At 44.1% G+C, this 25,334-nt stretch overlaps 1 protein-coding gene across 9 annotated transcripts in view; it reads right to left on the reverse strand.

Moving 5' to 3' along the window:
* Positions 1-61: 61 nt before the first annotated feature.
* Positions 62-25,334, reverse strand: part of Pqlc1 (PQ loop repeat containing 1) — a 36,807-nt gene continuing 11,534 nt past the window's right edge. For 2 of the 9 annotated variants that reach the window (XM_004640205.2, XM_023700072.1), the window contains exons 4-6: positions 20,749-20,802; positions 7,738-7,954; positions 62-1,116 (exon numbers count right to left, since the gene is read on the reverse strand). In XM_004640205.2, coding sequence (XP_004640262.1) covers positions 909-1,116; positions 7,738-7,954; positions 20,749-20,802 — 479 coding nt within the window. In that variant the 3' untranslated portion in view covers positions 62-908. The other 7 variants (XM_023700073.1, XR_002817839.1, XM_023700074.1 and 4 more) reach the window with 7 other exon arrangements.

The following is a 25,334-nucleotide window of genomic DNA, read 5'->3' on the forward strand; positions in this document are numbered from 1 at the left end:
GCAGCCTGCAAATCAGTGACATTTTAATTTAGAGGGAATTACCACTAGACACATCTTCCTCCAATTTAAAAAAAATACACATTTTCAAAGCATCTTTATAAGCTAAAGAACGAGGTAAGAGCCTCACTCAAACACTCAAGAGTTCTCTGGGAAATTCAAAAGTTGGAGACAGTGCTGTGATTTCCCTCCAACCACGGCAAAATACACAGTAGCTGTAACAGAGCTTTGGTGCTGAATGCAAACAGCAGAGACCTTTGTATCAGAAGGAGGCCCTCTGCCCAGAAGAAGGGAAGATACCACCTGTAGAATCCACCCAGAAGCATCTAGAACTCTACGCCCAGAAAAGGCCAGGTCAGCACAGGGCTGCTGAGAATGGCATGACCTCAAGTTAAACAGAAAGGGACAAAATACAGTGACACATCAGGCCAGCAGTGCCTACCTCCAAGCATAGCAGAATCATATCTTGGCACGAAAGGTGGGCAGAATGTGAGGACGGGGCTGCCTGCAGCTGGGATCCCCACCTGTTATCCCTGAAGCTGAAAGCCTTCTTCCTCCAGGCTTACCCAGGGAGGCTACAGCCCCACTATATGACTGCAAGCCTGTTTCTGGGTCAGGTCAGTGTTTTCCAAGAGGACATAGGGCACTCACTTTGTCCACCACCTTAAAAATGCCCAAGGGCCAGCCCAGGGTGTGACAGCCTTTCTCACCTATGCTGGTGAGCATGAAATGCTGGCCCTCACCCACCTGCCCTGAGTACCCCACCCAGAGGCTGACTGAGAACTCGCACCCACATGGCCACATGGCCATTCTCCTGCATGGACCATAGGACCCTTCTCCAGAACAGGGAGCTCAGGCTCTGGCCAGTGCCCCACACTGATAGTCACATGTCCTTGTACTCCTTGAACACCTCAGAGGGCCTTGGCACTGGAGGGGTGTGCTGTGTGGGGCACCAGCTTCTGGGGATGGTGGGTGAAGGCGTAGGCCTGCCCCAGGATAGCCAGGTCCACCAGCACCTGTAGCAGGCCACAGACCGAGAACTGCAGGGGTGCACCATTGAGCAGGAAGTAGGCTGTCTTGAAGGTGTCACCACTTGTCCACATGAGTACCATCTTGAGGCTGCAGAAATACAAAAAATGTGTCAGCAGTAAATCAGGACAGAACAAAACAGGAGGTCGGGGTAACCCAGGAGGACAAGGAGACATAAGAATGTCAGCAGTGTGACCAAGGAGCAAAGGGAACATACTATGGCTGTTGAGGGACTGAAACTGGGCATGGCTTGTGCTGGGTTAATTCCTGCTCTGCTGCAAAGCTGGACAACTAGCAGGGAATGACTTTCCCCTCGGCAAAGTCAGCTGCCCATATATGTTATGTACTTGCTGGAGGCAACTGCAAAGCGCCAAGATCTCTTGGTGCCATACACCTACAATTCCAGTCCTCAGGGAGTTTGAAGCAAAAAGATTCCAAATTCTAACCCAGCCGGAATAATTCAGCAACTGAGCAAGATGTTATTTCAAAAAAGTAGTAGCTAGGATGTGTGCAAAGGCCGTGGTTTCAATCCCCAGTACTGCAAATAAATCACCAAGAGGGGTCTGGTGACCCTGTTGGCAGAGAGGTTAGGCTCTCCCAATATTACATCACATATAAACAGGTGTGGGATCCAATGGTTTAACTCCAAAGCCTGGAAGGGACAGGATCCAGAGTAACAGGAAGTGCAGCTGCAGCTCTGACCCCAGAGCTCAAAGTGAGATGGGTCAACATGCCAGAGACACCTGTCCCTGTCCCAGGCAATCATTCTGGGCCCCTTGCTATGGGTGACCCCACAGGCCTGATCACACAGGCCACTGTCTCCCATAGCAAGGGAGACATGAGGTCACTGTCGGCACAGGGTGCTACCCATATCCTGGGGATATGGTACCCTATTTTGATATATAAAAATATCCAAAATATCCCAGGGGATATTTTTAGTTGCCCAGATGCTCAGTTTGCCTTTGCACTTCAGGCGGGACATCTCATGAGTGATCACACTGCTGTCCCCCGGGACAGGAATTTAACCACTGTTGCCGAGGCTTGGCCCCTAGACAGGGGCAAGGGGGTGGCCGGTGAGGTGCTGGGGTCCATGCTACATAGCTTATTCCCTCTACAGGCACTATACAGACAGACACTCATTTACTGCACAGACTCAGGGCATTCAGCTCTGTCTGCTGGAATTTTCAGTATGTCACTTCCCCTAAGACAATAAGCCACCATTCTCCCCACACTGGGTTTCCATAATCCTTCAGGCTTACCAGCACCTGCAAACAGCAAGTCCTAGAAGTTCTACCCAGTGGACTCCCAAGTCACACTGAGGCTAGCCCCAGTCGATTAGTTGTGAGCCACATGCCTTCAAGTCCCCCCATCCCTAGACAGGAGAAACTGTGGTTCTAATCGGGGAGACACCTACAGCGCAGGAAGCCCACCCTTGCAGCGGAGACCCTATGAGGTGGAACCTGCACAGGTAGGAGGGGGACTGTCACTTGGTGTCCAGTTTTTTCGACTTCTGGCTTACTCTCAGGGCTGGTGGCCTGGGATAAGTTATAGTCCTCTCTTCAGTCCCCAACTGTGGCTGCTGTCCTCTTCAACACCCTTTGGCCTGACACCCCCACACCCGTTTTAAACTGGGTTCTCATTACCTCACCCTTCGCTCTAGTATTCTTCCTCCAAACTGGAGTGTTAGGTCACTGTTCCTAAAATACCCCTCACCTCAGCCTTACCCTGGGCAGCCATCTGGAATGTCTTTCTTCATGCCAGGAAGATGAGAGCCAGCTCCTGCACCTGCTCATCCCGCCTTTCGGCCATGGCCTACACAGGCATACCAACCCATCTCACCCTCAGCCATGACAAGGGGTGTGACAAGCTCTTTCACCACAAAGTAGGCTTCTAAAAGCAATCTGTGACCCTGGGTTAAACAAACCTCTCTTAGGGAGACACCAACAGCACAAGCAAAAGAAAAACAGATACACTATGCTCATCAAAGTTAAAATCTTGTGCTGTAAAGCACACCAGCAACAAATGAAGATAATCACAGAATGGGAGAAAATATTTGTTAATCATATATTTGAAACATTTTAAAATCCAAGATATAGGGCTAGCCAGATAGCTCAGCAGACTTAAGTGACCCACAGCGACCGGGGTCAATCCCCGGTGTGCTGTGCAGGCCCGGCCCTTGGGGCACGCTGAGACAGTGAAGGAGAGTAGGCTTGGTGGTGTACACCTATAATCTCAGCATTTGGAAGGCTGAAAACAAGACGATCACTAGGAGTCCAATCTGTATAGTGAGACCCCCGTAGACTCTATAATTAAAAAAAAAAATCCAAGACATATGTATAATATATATATCTCAAGATATATTGATAATATCTATTACATATAATATGTATTATATATCAGAATATATTTTTGAAAAACTTAGAACACAGTAATTTTTAAAAGCCCATAAATAACCAATTTAAAAATGGACAGAGAGGGCCAGCGAGATAGCTCAGCACCTCTTCAGGCAAACTTAGGCAAGTACAGGGACTGCAGTTAGATCCCCGGTGGTGCTGTGCCAGCCCTGCCCCCAGGGCTTTCATAAAAGCCTTTCTGAAGGGTGCCAAACCAAAAAAACGTCCACTGACTGAAGAATGAATAACACCATAACCTGCACATTCGTATGAAGTATTATTCAGCCATAAAAGGAATGATAGAACTGACACATCTACAATGTAGATGGACCTTGAAAATACACCACTATGGGAAAAGCCAGAGGCTGAGGGCCAAACACTGGAGGGTTCCATCTATATGAAGTCTTCAGAAAAGAAACGGGAGAGACAAAGTGGCTCAGTGGTGGGCTGTGGTGGTGGTGGTGGCAGATGGACTGGGGCAAAAGGAGAATGACTGCAAACGAGAATAGGTTTCAAACTTCTAGGCTGATAACAATGCTCTAAGATTAGACTGACAGATGCAGACTGTGTGTACACCTAGGTCATTAAACAGTACACTTCTGCTAACTTATGGCATGTGAGTTATAGCTCAATAGCTATTTAAAAATTATATATTTTCAATGTCCCAGGGCTTTTGCTGAACTCTTTATTTCAGTCTTCCTGTTCCAGTGGACAAGGCAACTAGCCTGTGTGTTCCAGAGCATGCTCAGTCACACATGTGGTACACAGCACCTTCTACTCACAGATCTGTCCGCCTCTTATAAGAGCAAAAAAGAGATGCTCTGCTTGCAAAAGGGCTGCAAATCCTAGGGGCCTGAGCAGGACAGCTGAGGTGCAGACCAGCTCCTGGAGGCAACATGCAAGGGCATGAGGCCAAAATCCCAGATAAGCAGAGTGGCTGGAATGGCCCTGAAAGAACACACAGACGTAATATGAAGTCCAGTCACTATCGCCACGAAGGGTAGCCTGCGCCTCAGCTTCCTCCTCCATGCGCTGGCCACACCTATCCACTTCCCATCACCCACCCTGTCCTCTACCGTATGTCCTCTACCATTACTCACAACCATAGCCCAACACAAGGTATCTGCCTCCATCAGTCTACAGTGTCTCTGCCTCCAAGTTCTGCAATTCCCATGTCTTCCCTGGCACATTCCTTCCCTGTTCCTCCATAATAAGTGCCAATCTGGAGGCTGCTGAATGCTCGGCCCCCTCTTATCTTTTGCACTCATCCTCGCACTCTGATAATTACTTATTAGGGAACAGTCTGCAAATCTATTAAAACCTGGAGGAAGAAGAATAAAAACATCCCTACAGAATTTGTCTTTTAGGGTTTGCTGCAATTACTCATAAAGTTATTTCAAGAGCTTCATTATTTCTTATCACTGGAAAAAGTGGTATGCATATGTGTCATGGGTGTGTTAAAGGGGCATGTGTGAATATGCACACCCATCTGTACAGGTGCCTGTATGTGGGGGTACATGCTTATGTGTGTAGCCATCTATATAGGTAAACACCTAGGTGTAAGCCTATGAGTATCGGAATGTGTATGTATATATAGCCCCATGTGTGTACAATGTGTGCCTAGGGGGTATGTTCATGTCCATAAGTGTATGTAGTAGGGAGGCACATGTATGGGCATTTACGCATGTATCTGTATAGGTCTAAGTACATGCCTATTTGGCACACTCTTATGGGTAGGCAAGGATGTACACTCATTTATATATGTGTGCCTAAGTAGGGGGCACAGATGTACACATGAGTATGTGCACATAGAGGGCACATGAATGTATGTGCATGCATCTATATGTGTGGGGGTCTAGATGTACACTGCATGTCCACACCTGTGTGTAGGTGTATGTATGCACCTATCTGTGCACATATTTCCATTAAGGTAGGCTTTTCCAGGACAGAGCTATGTTACCAGGCTACTCAAATTAGGCAACTCAATTCACAAGTCTCTCCCTGGTTTTAAGCATCCTAGTGACTTTCTGTTTAAGGTGCAGCTGAAGCTGAGGTCTGGACACAGACTCCAGCGCACCAAACCTCCCCAGCCAAGGGCAAAGGTGCTAGTAGGTTCTTGGAGAAAAAGAGACAAAAACATTTATACTGTCATGTCACCCCTTGTCACAAAGCTCCTGGTTCTTATGCATCTAAAGGTGCTTATACCTCCATCCATGTTTTAGATACATCATTTTAAATCCAACACTGGAAGTAATGATACTCTATGAAACTCATTTTCACATACCTCGACCACAACGGCTTCAAGAGTCACAAAAATGCAACAGATCCATGGGTACCACAATGCTCCAGCTGGAGAAAACGGGGGACCTGAGAGATTCCAGCCACATTTTCCAATGGGCTCACCAAGCATCTGGGAGGTACACAGACAGCACGTGCCTAAACTTGAGTGGAATCTGGAATGGGGCAGGGACAGCGCACGAACCCACAAGGGACAGACGTGTGGACTCCGCTCACAGCCTACACGGAGACAACCCAGCAAGAAAGCCCTTTCTGGGAACCACAGAAAGACCTCAGCATGAGCATCAGCCCTGCAGCAGTGGGAACAGGCAAGCACCCAAAGCAGCCCAGTGCCTGCCGCCGAAGAAGCCACCTCAGCAGGCAGCCCTGGGTCTCTGCACACCAATCTTTGCCTAGCTCCATGTTGCCTTCTCCACTGTGCCACAGCCCTCAGCTGGAAACAGAAGCTAAAAGCTCCCTATCATCCAATGCTGGGCTTGTGAAACACATTTCAGATCTGGAAGAAAAGCTGCCAGGCTCCCAGAACTCACTGATCGGTGATGCTAAAACCGAGGCAAGAACTGAGGTAGAAGGAGGGCCTGAGAAGCAGCAGCTGTGGTCTCGAGTGTTCCCCTATCAGGCAGAGAAGGTCGCTTTCATGTCTGAGCTCCCAGGTCCACATTCAGAAGCCAACCTGGGCTTTGCCCCATTTGTGTCCCTCCAACATTCACACTGAAACTGTACCCTCAGGCCACAATATGAAAAGCTGTGCCTTCCCTCCCTCCCGTCAGGCCTCCGTACTGTTCATGTACACTGGAAGGACTGACATAATACTTAAGGCTGAGCTCATGTCCCGAGAAAAGCCTGTCCCCTCTGCCTCCACGAACTCACACTCTCTACTAGGTAAGGGCAAACCACATGGCCTCCACAGAATACATACTTTCCTGAGTTAGAATGCTAGCCCATGGGAAGGGCCTTTTCAGTGGTCTTCACTGGGCAGAGTATACACCCCATGCTGCATGTTCCTAGCGAGGGAGATCATTCTGAGAGATCCTCACCAGCAGGGGGAAGAACAGGAGTTCAACCATTGGAATGGACTTCACACTGTGTGTAACTACCACTTCCGTATGTGAGTATAAGGCCAAGTACACTAGATATTCTATAGAATCTCCCAGTATGGGGCACCTAGAGAACCCCATACAAACCTACGTGGATGGGGTCCTCAGTGAGAACTAGGGTACTGAGCTAACCAGGCTGGTCTACTTCCTCCTCTTCAACAGTTGGTCTATTTTGGGCAAAACTTGTCCTCCAGTGTCTCCAGTGAACCTACGTCAGTGATGCATCAGACACTGGAGCTTGTTCCTGCCTGGCACAGGCAGTGCTACCTCAGCCTGGTCCTGACTGCATTTATGCCCACCTCCATCCCACATGTTAGCAGCTGGGAGGCCACATTGGTCCCACTAAGGTAATATAGAGACAATGGCACCCACGGGAAGGTTGCCATGGGAGGGGTAGCCTCCTCTATCCATTGTCTTGTGGGCACCTGCCACATCCAGCCACGCTGGCATTTTGCTCCTCAAAGTCTCAATCACAACGTGCCTACAGGAGCCCCTAACATGTCACCATCACCTCAGCAGAGAGCTCTCTCACCCCACATCACATGAATGCATCCACCCAGGAAAAGGCCGAAGGAGGGTCAGCCAAATAGCTCAGTGAATTAAAGCACCTGCAAGCAGGCGCAGGGGCTGGGGTTCAATCCCAGGGCCTGCTGTGCTGGCCCCGCCCTGGGGACACACTGAGACATCAATTGAGACTGGGCATGGTGGCGTGCGCCTATAATCCCAGCTCTTGGGAGGCTGTAAACAGGCGGATCACTACAAGTCTGATCTAGTAGTAAGAGCCTGAACACCCTGTAGACCCTTCCCTAAAATACAGAAGAAAAAAAAAAAAAAAAGGCTGAAGGACTGGTATGTCCACCAGTATCTACAGGTACTCAGACAGTGTCAGAGAAGTGTGGAAGCCTCCACGGCGGCACCCCTACCTCATGCCCTCTGTTGAACGGTGGCAGTAGTTGCGGTACAGCTGTGGCACACCCAGCATGGCCTCGGTCAGCACGGCCAGAAAGCCCAGCGTCTCCACAAACACAGCTGAGTCGATGGACAGGTAGGTGATATAGCCCGCCACACCTGTGAAGGCCAGGACACACTGCACATAGTCAGCGAAGCTGCTCCAGTGCCAGAAGTGGTGCAGATCAAAGTCTAGGGAGAGAGGAAGAGAGTCACCTAAGCTAGGTTAGCAGACTGAGGTTCAGGAAGAGACAGATAAGGATGTGGAATGAACAGGTCATATCAGTGCAGGCAGGGAGGGGACCCAAGAGACCAGTTGTTATGGGTGGGATCCAAGACATCCTGCAGAAGGCCTACTTGATTACTATGTGATGGACCTTGGGAATTAACTGGAGTGGGAGATTAATCTATTTCACCAAGTAGATTAATCCACTGATGAGTTAGTTCACTAGCTGAATGGGCTTAGTGGAAGGTGGGGCCTAACTGTTGATGCAGATCACTGGTGGAAAGTGTCCTTGACGAGTGTGCTTTTGTCTGCTGCTCCTTGCTGGCCTTTTCCCTCACTCTATTTTCTGGCTGCCAAGCAATGAGCAGCTTTCCTCCGCCATGCCCCACGTTGTGGTTCTGCATTACAGCCTGGAGACCATGGACTGAAACCTTTGAAAGCATGAAACAAAATAAATCTTTTCCTTCTGTAAGTTGTTTATCTCAGGTATTTTGTCACAGAAAAATAAAGCTAACACAGCAAGAAAGTCAAGACCCAAAAAAATAGGTCAAGGTCAGTGTGAGAGGGTCAAGGTTAGTGTAGGGAGAAGAAAGTTGGTACAGAGACAGATGTACTATGTGACAAGTCAAGGTCAGGGTAAGAATTCTGGTCAAGGTCAGTGGGAGGAATTTAAGGTTAGGATGAATAGAGATAAGAGGTATGGTTGGTGCAAGATGTGAAGTTATGGTTAAGATGGGGCGCTATGAGCAGACAAAGGCATTATGGGAGGTGAGCTATACAAGCTGCAGATCAAAATACTTCTGTCTCATGGAGCCTCACACAGTTATTAACATAAAAGGTGCCAACTCTTAACTTCATTTCAAGCATCCTAGGAGGAAGGTATGCGCTACATCTCATGGAGTACAATTTCTAGGACAGAACTGTAGCTCTGCCTTCTGTGCACTCAGCTCATGAGGACCCATTAGAAACCATTACTGAACACTTAGCCACCAGAACAGTATCACTCGCTTCATGATGTATTCTGTGGAAACCACATTCGTAAGCACTCACACAAATTAGCGAATTAAAGGGCATTTTGAAAGATGAACACACAGCACTTTATGCACATCACACACCAATCAACCTGGAAATCTACTATATACTCCATTTTCTAGGAGGGTATGAAGGAACTGTTACAGCCTGAAGTCACCCAGTTCTCAGTGCAGCCCAAGCCCAGGTGGAACTCCACAGTCAGGACCTGCCTTCCTAAAGCTGGTGTTCCCATCCCACCTGAGCCTCAGGCACACTACCAACGGAAATGATGGAAGTCTGAAACAGCTCAAGCCAAGAATGGGGCCAAAGCCCTGCAAGGAGAACTGAAAGTAACAGGTATATGTCATCTTCACACAGCCCTCAGGGCCTGTATCCTATGCTGGCATTCAGTCAGCCTTTGCGCAGAGCCTCCAGCACATCCAGGACTCATGGAACCATACTGAGCTCCAACATGTGCTAACCAGGCCTATCAGCAGCATATCCTGTGCTTGCGACCAGGGACCCACAAGTCGGGGGTCAGGGCAATCCCTTAGCACGATCACAAGCACCTGGCTAATGGATGTTTCCTGAAAAGTCAGTTGTCCAACAGGCAGAGAGCCAGGCTGGAAGGGCTGATAAAGGTTGGGCCCAGTGTCCTACAGTTACCACCTGCTAATGGAAAGACCAACAGAAGCTCTGGACGAACATCTAAATTTTAACAATCTACAAAGTATTTATCACTTAAACTTTTGAGAGTTGGGCAGATATGCCTTTTGAATTTGGATGATTTGCAACAATAAAGACCACCAATTGAAAAGCTGAGCAAAGGGTTTGGATAGTTCTTCAAGTAAGAGAGGCACATGAAATGATGCTCAGCATGAGCAGTCTCAAGAGAAGTGTAAACTGTCCACATTCATAAGAGAAGTTCAGGGAGCTTCTCTAAAGCTCCTGTGAAGGACAGCAACCATGGAATACCACACAGACCCAAATAAAGGCACGGGCAATTTTAAAACAAATTCTTAGCTGGCACTTCTCAGGTCCCTTCCTTACTGACTTTGAGGCCCCTCCCCCATAAAAGAATGCTGACCCTAATCAGAGGCTTCCAAGACATTAGCAACACAGGCACATGAAAGAAATATATGCCAACATGAGGGACACAGGCAATCACCAACTCTCTCCCAGCATTCCCAACTCCCTGATCCTATAAAACATAACCTCCAATGTTCTAAAGGAACATCTGCTCTCCACCTAAGGGGTAGGGGCTCTTGTTATAGCTAAACTACTGCTCCACAGAGGTGATCTTAAAACAGATAAACACAGAACCCACTCCCAATCTCAGTGTAATTACTCATTCACTCTCACATCATGACCATCACTGTTCAAAGAAAAAGAAGGTAGCTTGTCACAGCTCCAAAGTACGTCCTTGAGCAGTCATGGGGGCACCTTTGGTATCCACGTGCTTGGGGCAGGGTATGCCACTCAGTGTCAGGGAAGATCAGCTACAGGGCCGGAGGTGAGGACCTGAAGGCTGGAGTGCAGCATCCTAACCTTATTCTCTACCACTGCTGTTCTGCAACACTTCCTAGATGTCAGGAGTCCAGGAGACCTCTGTCTCTGCATCAGGGTTCTTATGGAGCTAAGAAGGCTGGGGGAGGGGGTTGGGTCCAGCCACTGCAGGGGGCACCTACACAGGCCACAGCTCTGTGGTACAGTGTATGTAATGGTGTGACCAGAAAAGCAACTAGCAATCATTTCTGGTTACCTGAGGACCTGTGCCACTTGGTACCACATTCCGTCCCAAGGAGAACAATGACAGAGACTCTGGGCCCACTAACCATCAGGAATAGGATAGTATGACCTTCATAGGACACTCCCTGCCAGCTCATCCTTTGGGCAGTGAAGAAGGTGTAGGAGGGAGACTGAGACTCCATTAATGACAGCACAGAATCAGCTCCACCTTTTGCAAATTACAGTGAATTCCTAAGTTCTGCAGCAGCACTCTAGCGCCCTCATGTGGCTTGTCTGTACCAGTTCAGGCAGCTCTTCCCACTTCCTTACTAAATTAACCACCGCTAATTTAGCCTCATGGTGGTGGTAGCTTTATGATATCTAGGACAGCTAACAGCTGCTGGAAAACGTAGAGCGAGCCCCTAGGGCCAACACAGGAATGGGATGGATATCTCTACTCCAGGACTCTGCCAGGGAACAGCCTCACCTTCCTCATCATGAGACGGCACAACCACCCTTGAGAAGTGTGTTCTCAGGAGACCTGCTCGTGTGGAAGCCCTGTCTCAGGTCAGAAGAGCCTTGGGGGTCTACCAGAGCCTGTGTAGTCCCCCAGCTCCCACCCTGCAGGTGCCGGGAATTGAGGTGGGAAAGTTGGTAACTGCTGGCAATGACCAAAAAAAAGGTGATTCACAGCATGAAGTGGGGCCAAAGAGGGGCTGGGTTGCTGTGGAGATGGAGTTGGATCAGGAGACAGAGACAGATCAGGAGAGAGCAACATGATGATGGTGTGGCCACAACAAAATGATCTGCAGTCCCACTGGCAGGTTAGGGGCACTTCCAAGGGAAGCAAGTTCCTATTGCAGACCCACAGCACCTCTTCCATAGCTGGCATGGTGACCCACGTCCTTGGTGGCATACAGACAACCATCCCTGGATGCTGGGGAGTCAAGATACTGGAAGCCCAGCTAGTCATTGGTGACCTTTATCTTAATACATGAACCTGAGGATGCACCAAGGAGGAATTCATGACAGAGCTGGGATAAAACCTTGACTACTGGGTCCATTCACGAGGGCCACAGACTGCTCTGTGGAGCACCTTCTCCCGCCCACTGGAAAATGAGCCTATACTCCTATAGGGAGCAGCCCAGATCCACTCTGTGGCAACAGTGACAACCCTGAACATACAGGGGGCGAGGGACGCTGGGCCATCACCAGACGTGCACCTGCACGATCCCAGAGAGGCTGGCTCCCCAAAAGGTCTCCCATTCTGGGCACAGCATAATGGACAAGGACTTGTAGTCCTCCTTTTGTATTTTTAAACCAACCAGGAAGACACAGGGCATGTAATACTTCTAGGCCTCTCGCGTAGACAATAGGACGCAGAGCAACAAGAGTGTGGCTCTCTGCAAAGCGCAGATCCCAGCTGCATCAGAAGATGGCTCCAGTCAGGAAAGAACTGAGCAAGAGCAAAGCCAGCTTCCCACACAGACATGCTGCCAGCCCCAAGTCCAAGCGACAGCAGGGAGGTTTCAATGAACAAGCATAACAACATTCCATGCCTTCAGCCCCAAGACTCTTTCAGGCAGCTATGACAAGAGCAGGATCCTGGGGTCCAGCCAGAATATGGCACCGAGCGTCTGAGTGAGGCTCACATGGGTGACTCCGAAGACTTCACACAAAGAAGAAAGAGATCTTCTGCCAACAGTATCTAGGACAATGACATACTAAAATGACATTCGTATAAAAGCGTAAAATTTAACTTTTCCCACTTTCACTTTATTCTTCTTTGGAGATGGGTCTTGCTAAGCTGCTCTAGCTGGTCTTGAACCTGCAATCCTAAGTAGCTGAGATTATACAGGCATGTGCCACACACCCATTTTTTAAATGAGCTGCTAAAAACTTAAAATTCCACAGTGATGTATGCCTGTAATCTCAACACTCTGGGAGGCTGAGGAGAGAGGAGCACTAGTTCAAGCCCAAGCTAGACAATTTAGTGAGACCAGTTTCAAAAAGAAAGCAAAAGCAAAAAGAATGCCAGGCTCAGTGTGAAGACCCTGAGTTCAAACTCCAACAAAGTAAAAAAGAAGAAATTTATATGTGGCTCACATGCTAGCTGTGTCTGCTTCCACAGGGAACACAGAGCCCAAGTTCCGCACGGCCACTGCCAACTTTTTCTTTATCTTGAAGATCAGGGACATCCACAGACTTAAAGGCTAAACACAAAGGGAGCAGAAATGCCTCTCCTGGTATTGAAGGCCCAGGATCATGACTCTGACTCCCACCTTCTATCTTGGCCACAGTAAGTATAGGGCACAGGGCTCAGCTGGGCCAAAGAGGCCTAAGACTCCAGACATGACATGCTAAGTGATGGCACCCCACCCCAGAAGGACCTGAGCAGCACAGCCAGGCCCAAGCATACCCCACATTCAAAACAGCAATGCTGCTTCCCAAAGGGATCCCATGGAAACACGCATCAACCACCACCCTGCAAGGACAAGCAAGCAAACACTGAGGCTGAGGCCGTACCATGGCACTGAGCGTAATAATGACCACGAAGGCTCCATTTTACTGTGGTGGGCACAGCAAGAGCCTGGGAAACAGCACAGGCAAGGCTGCCAACAGGTCATCAGCAATGTGCTGGCATCTCAGCCTCTCATTTTAGGAGCTTTCCCCCTTTATCCTTATAACATCCAGTCTGTGAACTCTGGCTCAATGTAAAACCTTACTGACAGGTAAGCAAGGGAGAGGCTGCAGTGTCTGTGGTCTGTCCTCAACACTGAACAAGTAAGTATTCTGTCACTGTGGTCGACAGGGCTCAAGTTCTGGTCCAAATAGTCCTGTAGCAAGCTTATTACATAAGGATACCATTGGATGGGCCCCAGCACGGCTCTAGCCTAGGGCACCCTTTGATAAAAGATTCTTCTCAAGTTAGGAAAGCACATTCAGGGGCCAGGGATATAGCTCAGCGGCATAGCCTGCCTGGCAAGCACAAGGTCCCAAGTTCGATCCCTGGTACCATTTTTTAAAAAAGCACCCTTATCTTAAAAGTTTTAAGGTTATCTATCACTATTGCAGGACCTAAAGATAGTGCCCTTTCCCAACTATGCCCACTCATCCCTATGCCCAACTACCTGAGAATGCTTAAGTTGTTGAATTATTCCTCAGCCCCTGACAGATGAAAAACACAACTAACTGGACCTGGTGGCACATATCAGTAATCTCAGGACTTCAGGAGGCTGAGGCAGAAAGAAGGCAAGATGAGCCCAAGCCTGGGTGACTTAGTGACTTAGCAAGACCCTGTCTCAAAACAAAAAGTGAGCTGGGATGTAACTCAGTATTAAGACTCTAGGTTCAATCTCTAGTGTGTGTCACAAAAGAAAAAGGCAAACAAGGAAAAAGAGAGGGGGGAGGAGGAGAAGCAGAAACAGGAGAAGAACAGAGAGCATGTTGCTGGCCTGAGACATTTTTCCTAAATGCAGTCCCCAGAATTTCATATTAATGACAATGGTCACACCGGTACTTCTAGAACTGTGGCACAAAGGTCTCCACAAGCAACCATACCTGGTGAATGTTAGAAAAAGCAACCACTAGGTATGTGGAGAAACAGTTATTCCAGAAAATCTTCTAAATAGTGGTAGAATAGCAGTCTATGTCTCTTGGGCCAAGACCTGTCCCCACACTTACCATGTGACAAAGGTACAACTCTAGGCAGAGCAGTCAAGACAAGGGGTTCTCTCCCCCATCACCAATAGAGGGCAGCAGCTGCCAGTGTTTCCCCTCAACCTTTTCGGCCCACCTTGTTCCAGCTCCCTTCTCATCAGTTCCACTCATAGGGCAGAACTCCACCCCAGGCAGGAGACTCAGTGGTGTTCATCACCCCAGCCTCAGCTACTTCACAAGGGTAGGCTGAGAGACCAAAGGCCAGCATCCAGCCTATCTGATGGTGGCAGGTTACTCCAAAAAGCTCACTGATGCCCTAACACCAGCTCCAGGGCATGATTTTAAGATTCTGCTCTGGGAGGGTGGGGAAGAAGAACAGAGAGCTGCCCAGCTCTCCCCTAGAACAAAGCACAGGGCCAAAGAGTAATGACAGAAATAATGAAGACCTTGGTGGTAAATGATAGAGATCAGCTAAGTCCATTAGACTGCTTAGTTCATCAGACAGAACCAGGAAGAAGATAGCTAAGACTCTCCCAGGGGGAGATAAGCCTCAGCGACCATCCTGCCACACCATGGAGCACTATCTGCCGAAGGCATTACAAAACCAAGAAAACCACCACTGCAGTTAATTCAGGCCAAAAGCTGGGTATACCTCCACTGGAGACCACCCAGGAGTTTAACAAGGGACCATGGACAGTAAATACCAACCAGAGCCACCATGAGCTTAAAAGAGGACAGGCTCAGAGACTACCTCCCACCAGCCAAATCAGGGTACCAAACCCCATTCTGGTGGGAGCTCCAGGTTCAAAACTGCTACATTTACCTAAAATCTCCAGTGTGCAACAAAAAAGGGAGATATGCAAAGAAACAGAAAAATGTAGTCCATACACAGAAGAAAAAGCAACAACAACAAAAAGACTTTAAAACAGCCACTATAAATATACTCAAAGGACTAAAGCAACTGTAGTACAAAGAATTAAAAGAAGGCATGATGACAGAAATGGTGAGGAGAACCAAGTGGAAATCCTAGAGTTGCAAAGTACAGCTGAGACAAGATTCACCACCAAGGCTCAACAACAGAGCTGAACAGATGCAGTCAGTGAGCTTACAGAGGTCAGTAAGAGCATGCAAATTAAAAAACAGAGATAAAACAAGAAAGGGGAAAACTCTCTGTGAACACGAGACAATATTCAGTGCACCTACACGTGAACAATGGGTGTGGGAAAGGAGAGAGACAGACGTGGGAAAGATAGATGGTGACTGAAAACTTTCAAGGAGGCAATTTTAACCTAATATTCAAGGAGCTGAATTAGGTCCTCATGCAATAACAGAGATCCACACCCTGACACCTTCTAGTCTAAATGCTGAATTCCAAATAAAAAGGCTAAACTCTAGAAAGCAACAAGAAAAAATTGATATTTCACTTACAAGAAACCCCAATAAGATTAACGGTTGACTTCTCATCAGAAACAATGGAGTCCAGAAGGCAGTGGGATAACAGTCAAAGGGCTGAAAAGAAAAAGCACTGTTAACCAAGTTTCTTAAAGCAAACCTTTCTTTTTAAATAAAGGCAAAATAAAAACATTTCCAGGTAAACAAGAACCGGGAGAATCTGTTGCTGGCAGACCACCTAACAGAAAACACTAAAGTAAGCAAGCTCTGCAAGGTGAAAGCAAGTGACATCAGAGGTGACTTGAATGCACATGAGAAAATGTGGTGAGTACATGAAGGGAATTACTGTATGTGAGTGTTAAAAGGAACACAAAGGCACATTTCTTCTTTTCCCTCTCAACTGACTTAAAAAGCAACTGTAGAAAACAACAAGTACAGGGTTACTTGGGAGCCTTTACCATAGATATGTAATACATGTGACAATAACAACACAAATGAAACTGGAATAGAAGAACTCAAGCTGTTTGAGAGAAGGGAAATGACTACAGGTGCTAAACCAAATCCACTGAAAGAAATAAGAGCCAGGAAAGGTAAAAAAGGTTAATAGAGCAATGCAATAGACAGATATTTGTTCTCCTTTCTTCCCACAAAAACATAAAATTTATACAAAGTAACAATTAGAAAAATAATTATTAAATCTGTGAGATGTACCCACACAATATGTATAAAAATCATGCCACCAAGCCATGAGTAATGGTGCATGTCTATGGTCCCAGCACACTGGGACGCTAAGGCAGGACAGGGCATGTCAGTGCAGCCAAGGCAATCTCGTGAGTTTGGGTCTGTAAATAAAAAAAAAAAAAAAGCTAGGGATGTAGCTCAGTGTGCAGACCTTGGGTTCAGTCTCTACAGCATGCGCACGTGCATGCACACACACACACACACACACACACACACACACACACACAACTATGCCTTTTAAAGAGAAAGAAGGGAACAGAAATACGTGGGGGTCAAGTTTCTCATCTCACCAAAACTGATATAAATTTAAAATAAATTCTGTAAAGTTAAAATTCATACTATAGTGAGATATACTTGTTCATGACTGTAATCTCAGCTATTCAGGAGAATGAGGCAGAAAGATCTCAAGTCTGAGGCCTGCCTGGGTTACTCAGTCTGTGTCTCAAAGCAAAACATAAAAAGGGATGAAAATGTAGCTCAATACAAGGTTCAATCTTCCGGACTAATAAATAGCATGTTGTAAGCTTTAAAGCAACCACTAAGAACTCTCAACATATAATTAAAAGCATGTAAAGGAACAAATGTCAGGGGAAAGGCATGAGGAATATAAAAAACAAAAAGACATAGCAAAAAAAACCACATCAAATATGAAATGTGAATCAAAAATCAATTTAAAAGCAGGATTTCCAGACTGAAATTTTTACAGATCCCTCTTATACACTTTAAATTCAGAAAACAAAGATACACTATTTAAATAGCAAGGTCTACAGGAGATCTGAAGAGGTTATACTAATATCAGAATAGGTTTTAAAATCAAAAGTACTGCTTGAGATAAAGGTGGACACTGCATAAATGATAACAGTGTCAATCCATCAGGAAGATACCACCACTTAACAATGTGCCCCAATATTTTTCCAGAAAACCATCACACCACAGTGGTATTATGTGCACCCATAGTTATAGCAACTTGATTTGTCATAGCTAAATCATAGAAGCAACCTAGATGTCCATTAACTGAGAGGTATTTTTACACAATGGGGTATTATTTGGCTATAAAACAGGGTAAATTTGAGGCTTTTATCAGTAAATGGATGCAACTACAAAACACAAGTGAAATAAATCAGATCCGCATGTGCAAACGTTGTATTGTCTCCTTAATGTGAGAACTTGAAAGAAAGTCTAAAGGGTACAATAAATACTGGGAAAAGGGAATGAACCTATTCAAAAGGAAGGAATTACTGAGGTGAGGAGGACAGGAGAAGTAGTGAGGGAAAGAGATATATCTATGTATATAAGCAGGACAGTTTGGACAAATGTACTGTGGATTTCTGCTGGCCTATGGAAGGAGTAGTTACTGTTTAATTTGTCTTGTCTCCTGTTTTCAATTTTTTGACCTTTTTTTTTTATCTTAATTTCCTATATATCTTTTCCTTTCTTCTTCCAACTTTACATGTGTATATTAGGTAATATGAACAACTAGTTGGAAGACAACACTATGCATTACAATAAATATTATGAAATGTATATTATTTTGTTAAGTAAAATTCTGTATCACTTGTAATTTTTCAGTTTTAATATGATTTTGTATTGTCTTTAAAAAAAAAACAAAAAAAAATTAAAAAACAAAGTGCCCCAAAATGCAAAATGCAAAAACTTGACAGAAATAAGTTAGAGAAAAAACTCAAAAACCGCTGAAGACTTCAAAACCAAGTTCTGTAGTAGACATGGCAATTAGGCAAGGAATAATTAGGGAATCAAAGGAAGGCCCAAGGGGTACCATACACCAACCAGAGCCCTAACAGACAGCTTCTCCTGCACCCAACAAGAAAACACATCTCATAAACATGACTGTTCTCTATGAAAACCACCAGTTAGGCCTCAAAACTAGCCTTAATTTAAAAATATTGAAATCAAAGTATTTTCTGTGATTCCAATGGAAATCAAAATCAATGACAGAAAAAAAAAAAATGAAGAATTCAAAAATATGCAGAAGATACAGTGTATTCTTAAATAATAAATGGGCCAAAACTTCTAGAAGGAAATGAGAAAATAATTTACAATGAATGAAAACAAAGGGCAAATTATGGTTTACAAACATTTATATTTCAAAGTAAAAAAAAAAAAACTAAATTAATTTAGTTTTTCACTTTAAACTAGAAAAAAAGCAAACTAATCCCAGAGCAAGCAAGATAAAAAATAGTGTAACAGTGGAATCATATGAACTAGAAAGTAGAAAAATCAACTAAACCACAAGCTGTTTTAACTTAGTAAAATTAAAAATCCTTTAATTTGTGATTAAAAAAAAAGACAGGACTCAAATACTAACATCAGGAATAAAAGAGGAATGGTGAGCACAGCGATTACAGATACCTCACAGAAATAAAAAGGATTACAAGAGAACACTAAGAAAAACTGTGTGCCAAACTACTTCAATGAGATGAACAAACACCAGCAGATAAACCAAAACTTAAAGACACATAAAAGCTGAATACATTTTTAACAGAAGTTTGAATTAGTAATTTTAAAACTCCAAAAAGAAAAGCCCAGGCCCAGACAGCTTCACTGAGTAACTATACCAAACATTCAAAGATAAATTGATACTAATTCTTTACTCTCTTTAAAAACAGAAGAGGATGGGGCCAGGGAGATAGCGCAGTAGAATAAGTGCTTGCCTGGCAAGTGCAAGGGCCTGAGTTCAATCCCTGGTTCCGCAAAAACAAACAAACAAACAAACAAACAAACAACAAAAAAAGAAAAACCAGAAGAGGAACCTGGTTCCAACATTCACTCATTCATGCATCCATCCATCCATCCATCCATCCATCCATCCATCCATCCATATTGCAGTACTAGTGACTGAACCCAGGGCCTTCCCTTTGAGCTATAGCTCAAGTCCTTTTTTTTTTAATTTTTCATATTGAGACAGGGTCTCACTAAGCCACTAAATTGCCCAGGAAGGGCTTACCTTGAAAATACATCACCCTTCTGGAATACTGGGATTATAGGTATGTACGTCACACCTTGTTCCTATTTTATGAGGCAGGTAGTATCATAGAACAGTATCTTTTTGAACAGAGTCAAAGAAGTCAACATGATACTAGGAAAAAGCATACAGTTATAAAAAGTATTATGCACTATGATCAAATGAGATTCAGTCCAAGGATGGAGGGTTAATCCCACACAAAAATCAATGTATAACAAGAGAATAAAAGACAAAACCACATGATCAACTCCACAGATGTAGCAATGTGTCTAACAAATTCCAACATTAGTTCATAATAAAACAAAAAACCGAAACCATAAACTCAGAACAGCAGAGAACTCCCTTCAGCTATTAAAAAAGACAAGTGGTGTCCATTTAACTGATACCACACTTAATGGTGAAATAACAAAAGCCTTCTTACTAAAAAAAAAAAGACAAGGGGGAGTGGGGGGGCTGCTAAAGCAGGAAGATCACCGCAAGTTTGAGGCCAGTCTGGACTACATACTGAGTTCAAGACCAGCTTCAAGACCAGCCTGAACTACACAGCAAGACACCGTCTCCCCAAAGCAGCATAATAACAAAACAAACAAAAAAAAAAAAAAAAAGAAAGAAAGAAAGCCAAATGTCTCTATTCTTACCAAATTCAGCCAGGGTGATTAGGCAAGAAATAATAAAAAGTAGCAGATTAGAAAGGAAGTAGTAAAAACTATCTGTATTTGTATGCGAATGACATGATCATTTATATAAATTCTAAAAAAATCTAGTAACAACTAGAGTTAAGACCGAGCTCAGCAAAATTGTATGGCACAAGATAAATATGTAATAATCAACTCTATTTCTACAAACTAGCAAAGAACAATTCAAGATTCAAATATGAGACAATTCTGTTTACAATATCATGAACATGAATTAGTGTGGAATAAACCAACGAAATCTAAAATTTGAAGTGTAGATTTTCTCCTCCCCCCTTTACCCCTTTCTCTTTTTCTCTCCCCCCACCACACACACAAAGGCACGCACACACGCTGAAACATACCCCGAAAACTGACGTCTAAGGACGACTTCATGCTTAAGGGAAGCAGCACTGTGGCAGGTTAGTATGCTGTAGACACAGCCATGCTTGGTAAAGCACTCATGTGCACAGCTGAAGGCAACACAGGTGAGAGCGGGACAGCAGAGGGACAGAGCTGCAGAGTGAAATGCAACACACATCTCAAGGGCAACCTCATGCAGCATGGTACATACCCAGATAGGACCGTTTGGGAGGAACTTTGAGTTCTTCATCCTTACTGTCTGCAGCTACATTTTAAAAAAGAATAAAACAGAAAGAAAGACAAAAACAGACTGGTTTTAACACTGGTAAGCCACTGTTTCCCAGCCCTTTTTGCATTTCTTTTAAAAAAAAATCTTGGAACAGGACACAAGATTTTTATGTCCATGCATTAAGAAAACACTTTTTGAATTATTCTCCAAATCTACCTCTATTGATATATTAAAGCATATACTGGAAAAGGAAGGAAATGATGGATCAAAACGTTTACAAATTACACTTTCACTTCATTTCCAAAGACAGTAAAAAGCATGACATGTGTGCTCTGGCAACAGAAGGCACGATGACTGACTCCACTTCTCTTGTCCCCACACCAGCAGCATGCAAGCCAGAACAACAGAGCTGGTACAGGGCTGAAATACTTCCACAGGTTGCTGATAAAGCTATTTCAAAGCATACGGGGCAACGTGCCCACTGCAAAAAGGCAGCTGGATCAACATGTGAATTTGAAATACATACAGTAGAGACTGCATGACACAGATATTCAGCCAGAGCATGCATATCCAGGGGACAACCCAGAATCCTGAAATAACCAGTTACAGTTCAACCTCCCTCCTATGTGCTGTCCCAGGTCAGTAACCAAAGGACATGGTCAGGACCCCTCTTCTGCAGAACATTCCTGTACTTCAGGATGGAAGTGGCTAAAATAGGAATGGGATCACAGGTTATATGTCCACAGCCTAGGACAGTGGACTCTATCTTAAATTGCAAATGTCACAGGTAAACAGCTAAAAACAAACATTAGGTGACCTCTGCCACTGGATGCTGGTCTACTCACAGAGCAGGTGCCCACTGAAGGCTGCTTATGTAAAGTAATGACCTTTCCCCATTCTGAAGTTTACAGAACAAGCATACTAGTAGTTTCCCTCTTGTCCCATACCCTCCCCATTCACTGGCACCTCCTCTATAGATTAAGAACCACAACAGGGAAGTTGGGCATGGTGGCAAACGCCTGTAATTCCAAGGTGGAGGTAGAAAGATCACAAATTTGAGCCAGGCCTGAACAATTTAGCAACTTAGGAAGGCTCTGTCCCAAAATTCTAAAAAATTAAAGAGGCATCAGGGAGGTAGTTTAGGGCAAAGGTCCCAGGTTCCATCTCCAGTACTGCAAATAAACAAAAGTCCAAAGGAGGGGAAGACAAAAAGAAAACTTATCAGAACATTCTGGCACAAACCATGGTCACAGCATGGGCTTAAATCAAGAGTCAGAGAGGGCATAGGCTAGACACAGATCAGCTAAGAAATTTAAGCTCAGGCCAGGAAGACACTGGGGTCCTGCCCTCTGAGTTGAGAAGCCAGGCCAGTTGTGGATGGTCTTTGAGGCTAAGTCTGACAGGGCTGGAATTATGGCCAGCTAACTATGTGCCTCCCTCCCCCAGCCGACTATATCCAACACAAAGCTCAGTGGTCTATTTTCTTTCCCCATCTACTCATGATCAGGGATACATTTCAGCTTGAATGGTTGCCACAGGTTAGGGTATATGACAGAAGGGCCTTGGCAGCAAGTAGTAGGAAGGGGAACTTCAAACCCACAGGCCAAGAGCTACGCAAACAAGACTGTGCCACGGGTGCACAAAGGGACACGGAAACTGGGAGCTGCTGGAGTGAATACAGCCTGACCAGACACCATGGACAACCACACCCAGCAGGAAAGGCAAAGCAGGATTCAGCATTCACACATAAAAATGTGAGTGTGCAATCAAAATAGGCCTGAGTAATGACTCAGAATCTTTCCTTCATCTGGTTCCAGTTCTGGTTCCAGTACTGCATGCAGGTTCTGGAAAGACATCACTCAAAAACACTCATTTTTCTTTTACTCATTAGCTTTTAGAGGTTAGGGACTTTTTCTTTTATTCTCCTCTTTTTTCTGTTTTGTATTTTTTTTTCTTTTTCTAGTTTTTTTTTTCATTACTATGATCTAATTCTATTAATGTTTTTTTACTGCTGAATAAGATCATTTAATTCCAGAGAAATAGATATGATTTCTATATATGTATGAATCACCAAAACTGAACCAAGAAAATATAAAAGTTCTGAATAATTCAATAATATACAATAGAATTGAAGCAGACAAAGGTACAAATCAAGAAAAATCTAGAACCCAATGGATTCACTGCCAAATTCTTTAAGAACTTAGGGAAGATTTAATTCCAACAGTCCTCAAACACTTTAATAAAATTCAAAGGGAAAGGGTACTCCCAAAACCATTCCTAGAATGTAGCATTATCCTTACTCCAAAACCAGACAAGGATCCATTCAAAAAAAGAGAGAGAGCTACCAAAAAGATACTGACAAATAGAATGCAAACAAATCACCAAAAAGATCATATATCATGACCAAGTACATTCACCCAAGGGATGCAAGGATGGTTTAACATACACAAATTAATAAATGTAATATATCACATAAACAGAACCAAAGACAAAAACTTCGTAACCATCTCAGTAGACATAGAAAAAGCCAATGACAATATTCAATATTCATTAATGATCAAAACTCTTAAGAAAATAGGTATAGAAAGAAGTCAGGTGTGTTTGTGCATGCCTGTAACCCCTGAACTCAGGATGCTGAGGCAGAAGGATTGCTGTTCAAGACCTGCCTGCACTACACAGCAAAGCCCTATCTAAACAATAGAAAGTACAGAAGGGCTTTATCTCAATCTGATAAAAGCTATGTATGACACTTACTGCGAACATCTTTTTCATCTTTTTTTTTTTTTTTTTCTTTTTGAGACAGGGTCCCCTATGCAGTTCTTGCTGACCTTGAGCTCACTAGCCCAGGTTGGTCTAGAACTCAAAACAATCCTCCTGCCTCAGCTATCCTCTAAAGTGCTTGAATTACAGGTGTGCACCACCACACCCAGCTTACCAACATCACATTAAATGGGCAAAAATTGAAGGTTTTTCCTGTAAATCAGAAACAAAAAAAAAAGATGTTCATGGACTGAGGAGATGGCTCAGTGGAATAAGCACTTCCCTGACAAGCACAAGGGCCTGAGTTTAATCCCCAGTTCCGCAAAAAAAAAAAAAAAAAAGATGTTCATTATCATCACTCCTTTTCAATATAATTCATAGAACTTTAGCAAGAGAAAATTTAAAAGAGAGATGTGTAAGAAAGAAGCTAAACTATCCTTACACATACATAACATGATCCTTTACATGGAAGACTCAAAAACTCCACAAAAGATTCCTAGCACTAATAAATTCAGCAAGGTACCAGGATACAAAGTCAACTCACAAAAAACAGTAATGTTTTTGTACACTAATAATGAAAACAATACTATTCACAATAATCTCAAAATACTTAGGAATTAGCCTAACGATGTGAAAGACTTTAAAACAAAAAGTATAGTACTCTGAAAAAAGAAGATTGAAGAGGACATCAACAGGATATCCCCTGTTCCTGGATAGGAAAAACCAAAATGGTCATACTTTTAAAACAGATAGATTTAATGTAATCCCAGGCAAAATGCTAACAGCATTCCTCACAGAACTAGAAAATCCAATCAGTATGGAATCAGAAAAAAAAAAATCTAGATTAGCAAAACAATCATGGACATTGGGAGGAATCATAATCCCAGATTTCAGGCTCCATTACAGAGTTACAGTGATTAAAAACAGCACAGTACTAGGACAAAAACAGACATGTGGATCAGTAAAACAACAAAGGATGCAGAAACAACTCTAGACACAATCATATGATCTTTGACAAAGGGGTCAATTTACACGCTGGGAAAGATAACCTTATTAACAAATGGTGCTGGGAAAACTGGCTATAAATATGCAAAAGATTGAAGTGAGACTCCCATCTCTCACCATGCACACTAAACTGAAGTCAAAATGGATCAAAGATCTAAATGTTAAAACAGAAACACTTAACCTGCTGGTAAATAAAACATAGAAAAACCTTGAAGACATCAGCAGAGGCAGAACTCTGAGTAGAATTCCAATTGTGCAAAGAATGGAACCATATCAAACTTTAAAAATTCATCACAGCAAAGAAGATAAATAACAGAGTGAAAAGACAACCTACACAATGGGAAAATATTTTGCCAGCTACTCCTTGTTAGACAGAAGTCTAACATCTAGAATATATATAATCTAGAATATATATATATATATAAAGAACTTAGGGGCCGGGGAGATGGCTCAGTAGAATAAGAGCTTGCCTGGCAAGCACAAGGTTCTGAGTTCAATTCAGGGTACCACAAAAAAAAAAAAAAGAAAGAAAGAACTTAAAAAAAATTATACCCTTCCCCAAATAAAAGACCTAATAAACAATAAAATTAAAAATAAGCAGCTGGATGTCGTGGTATACAACTGAAATGTCAGCATTTAGAAGGCTGACGCCAGAGGATTGCCACAAGAGCTAAGAGGTCAGCCTGGGCCACACGATGAAAACCTGTCACAGGAAAAAAAGAAAAAGGACAAATTTGAGTCGTTTGTAGAAAAATAGATGGACCTTGAGACCATAACATTAAGTGAAATAAATGAACTACACA

Source organism: Octodon degus, unplaced genomic scaffold (genome assembly GCF_000260255.1).
Source record: "Octodon degus isolate 3935 unplaced genomic scaffold, OctDeg1.0 scaffold00120, whole genome shotgun sequence".
NCBI classification, from domain to species: Eukaryota; Metazoa; Chordata; class Mammalia; order Rodentia; family Octodontidae; genus Octodon; species Octodon degus.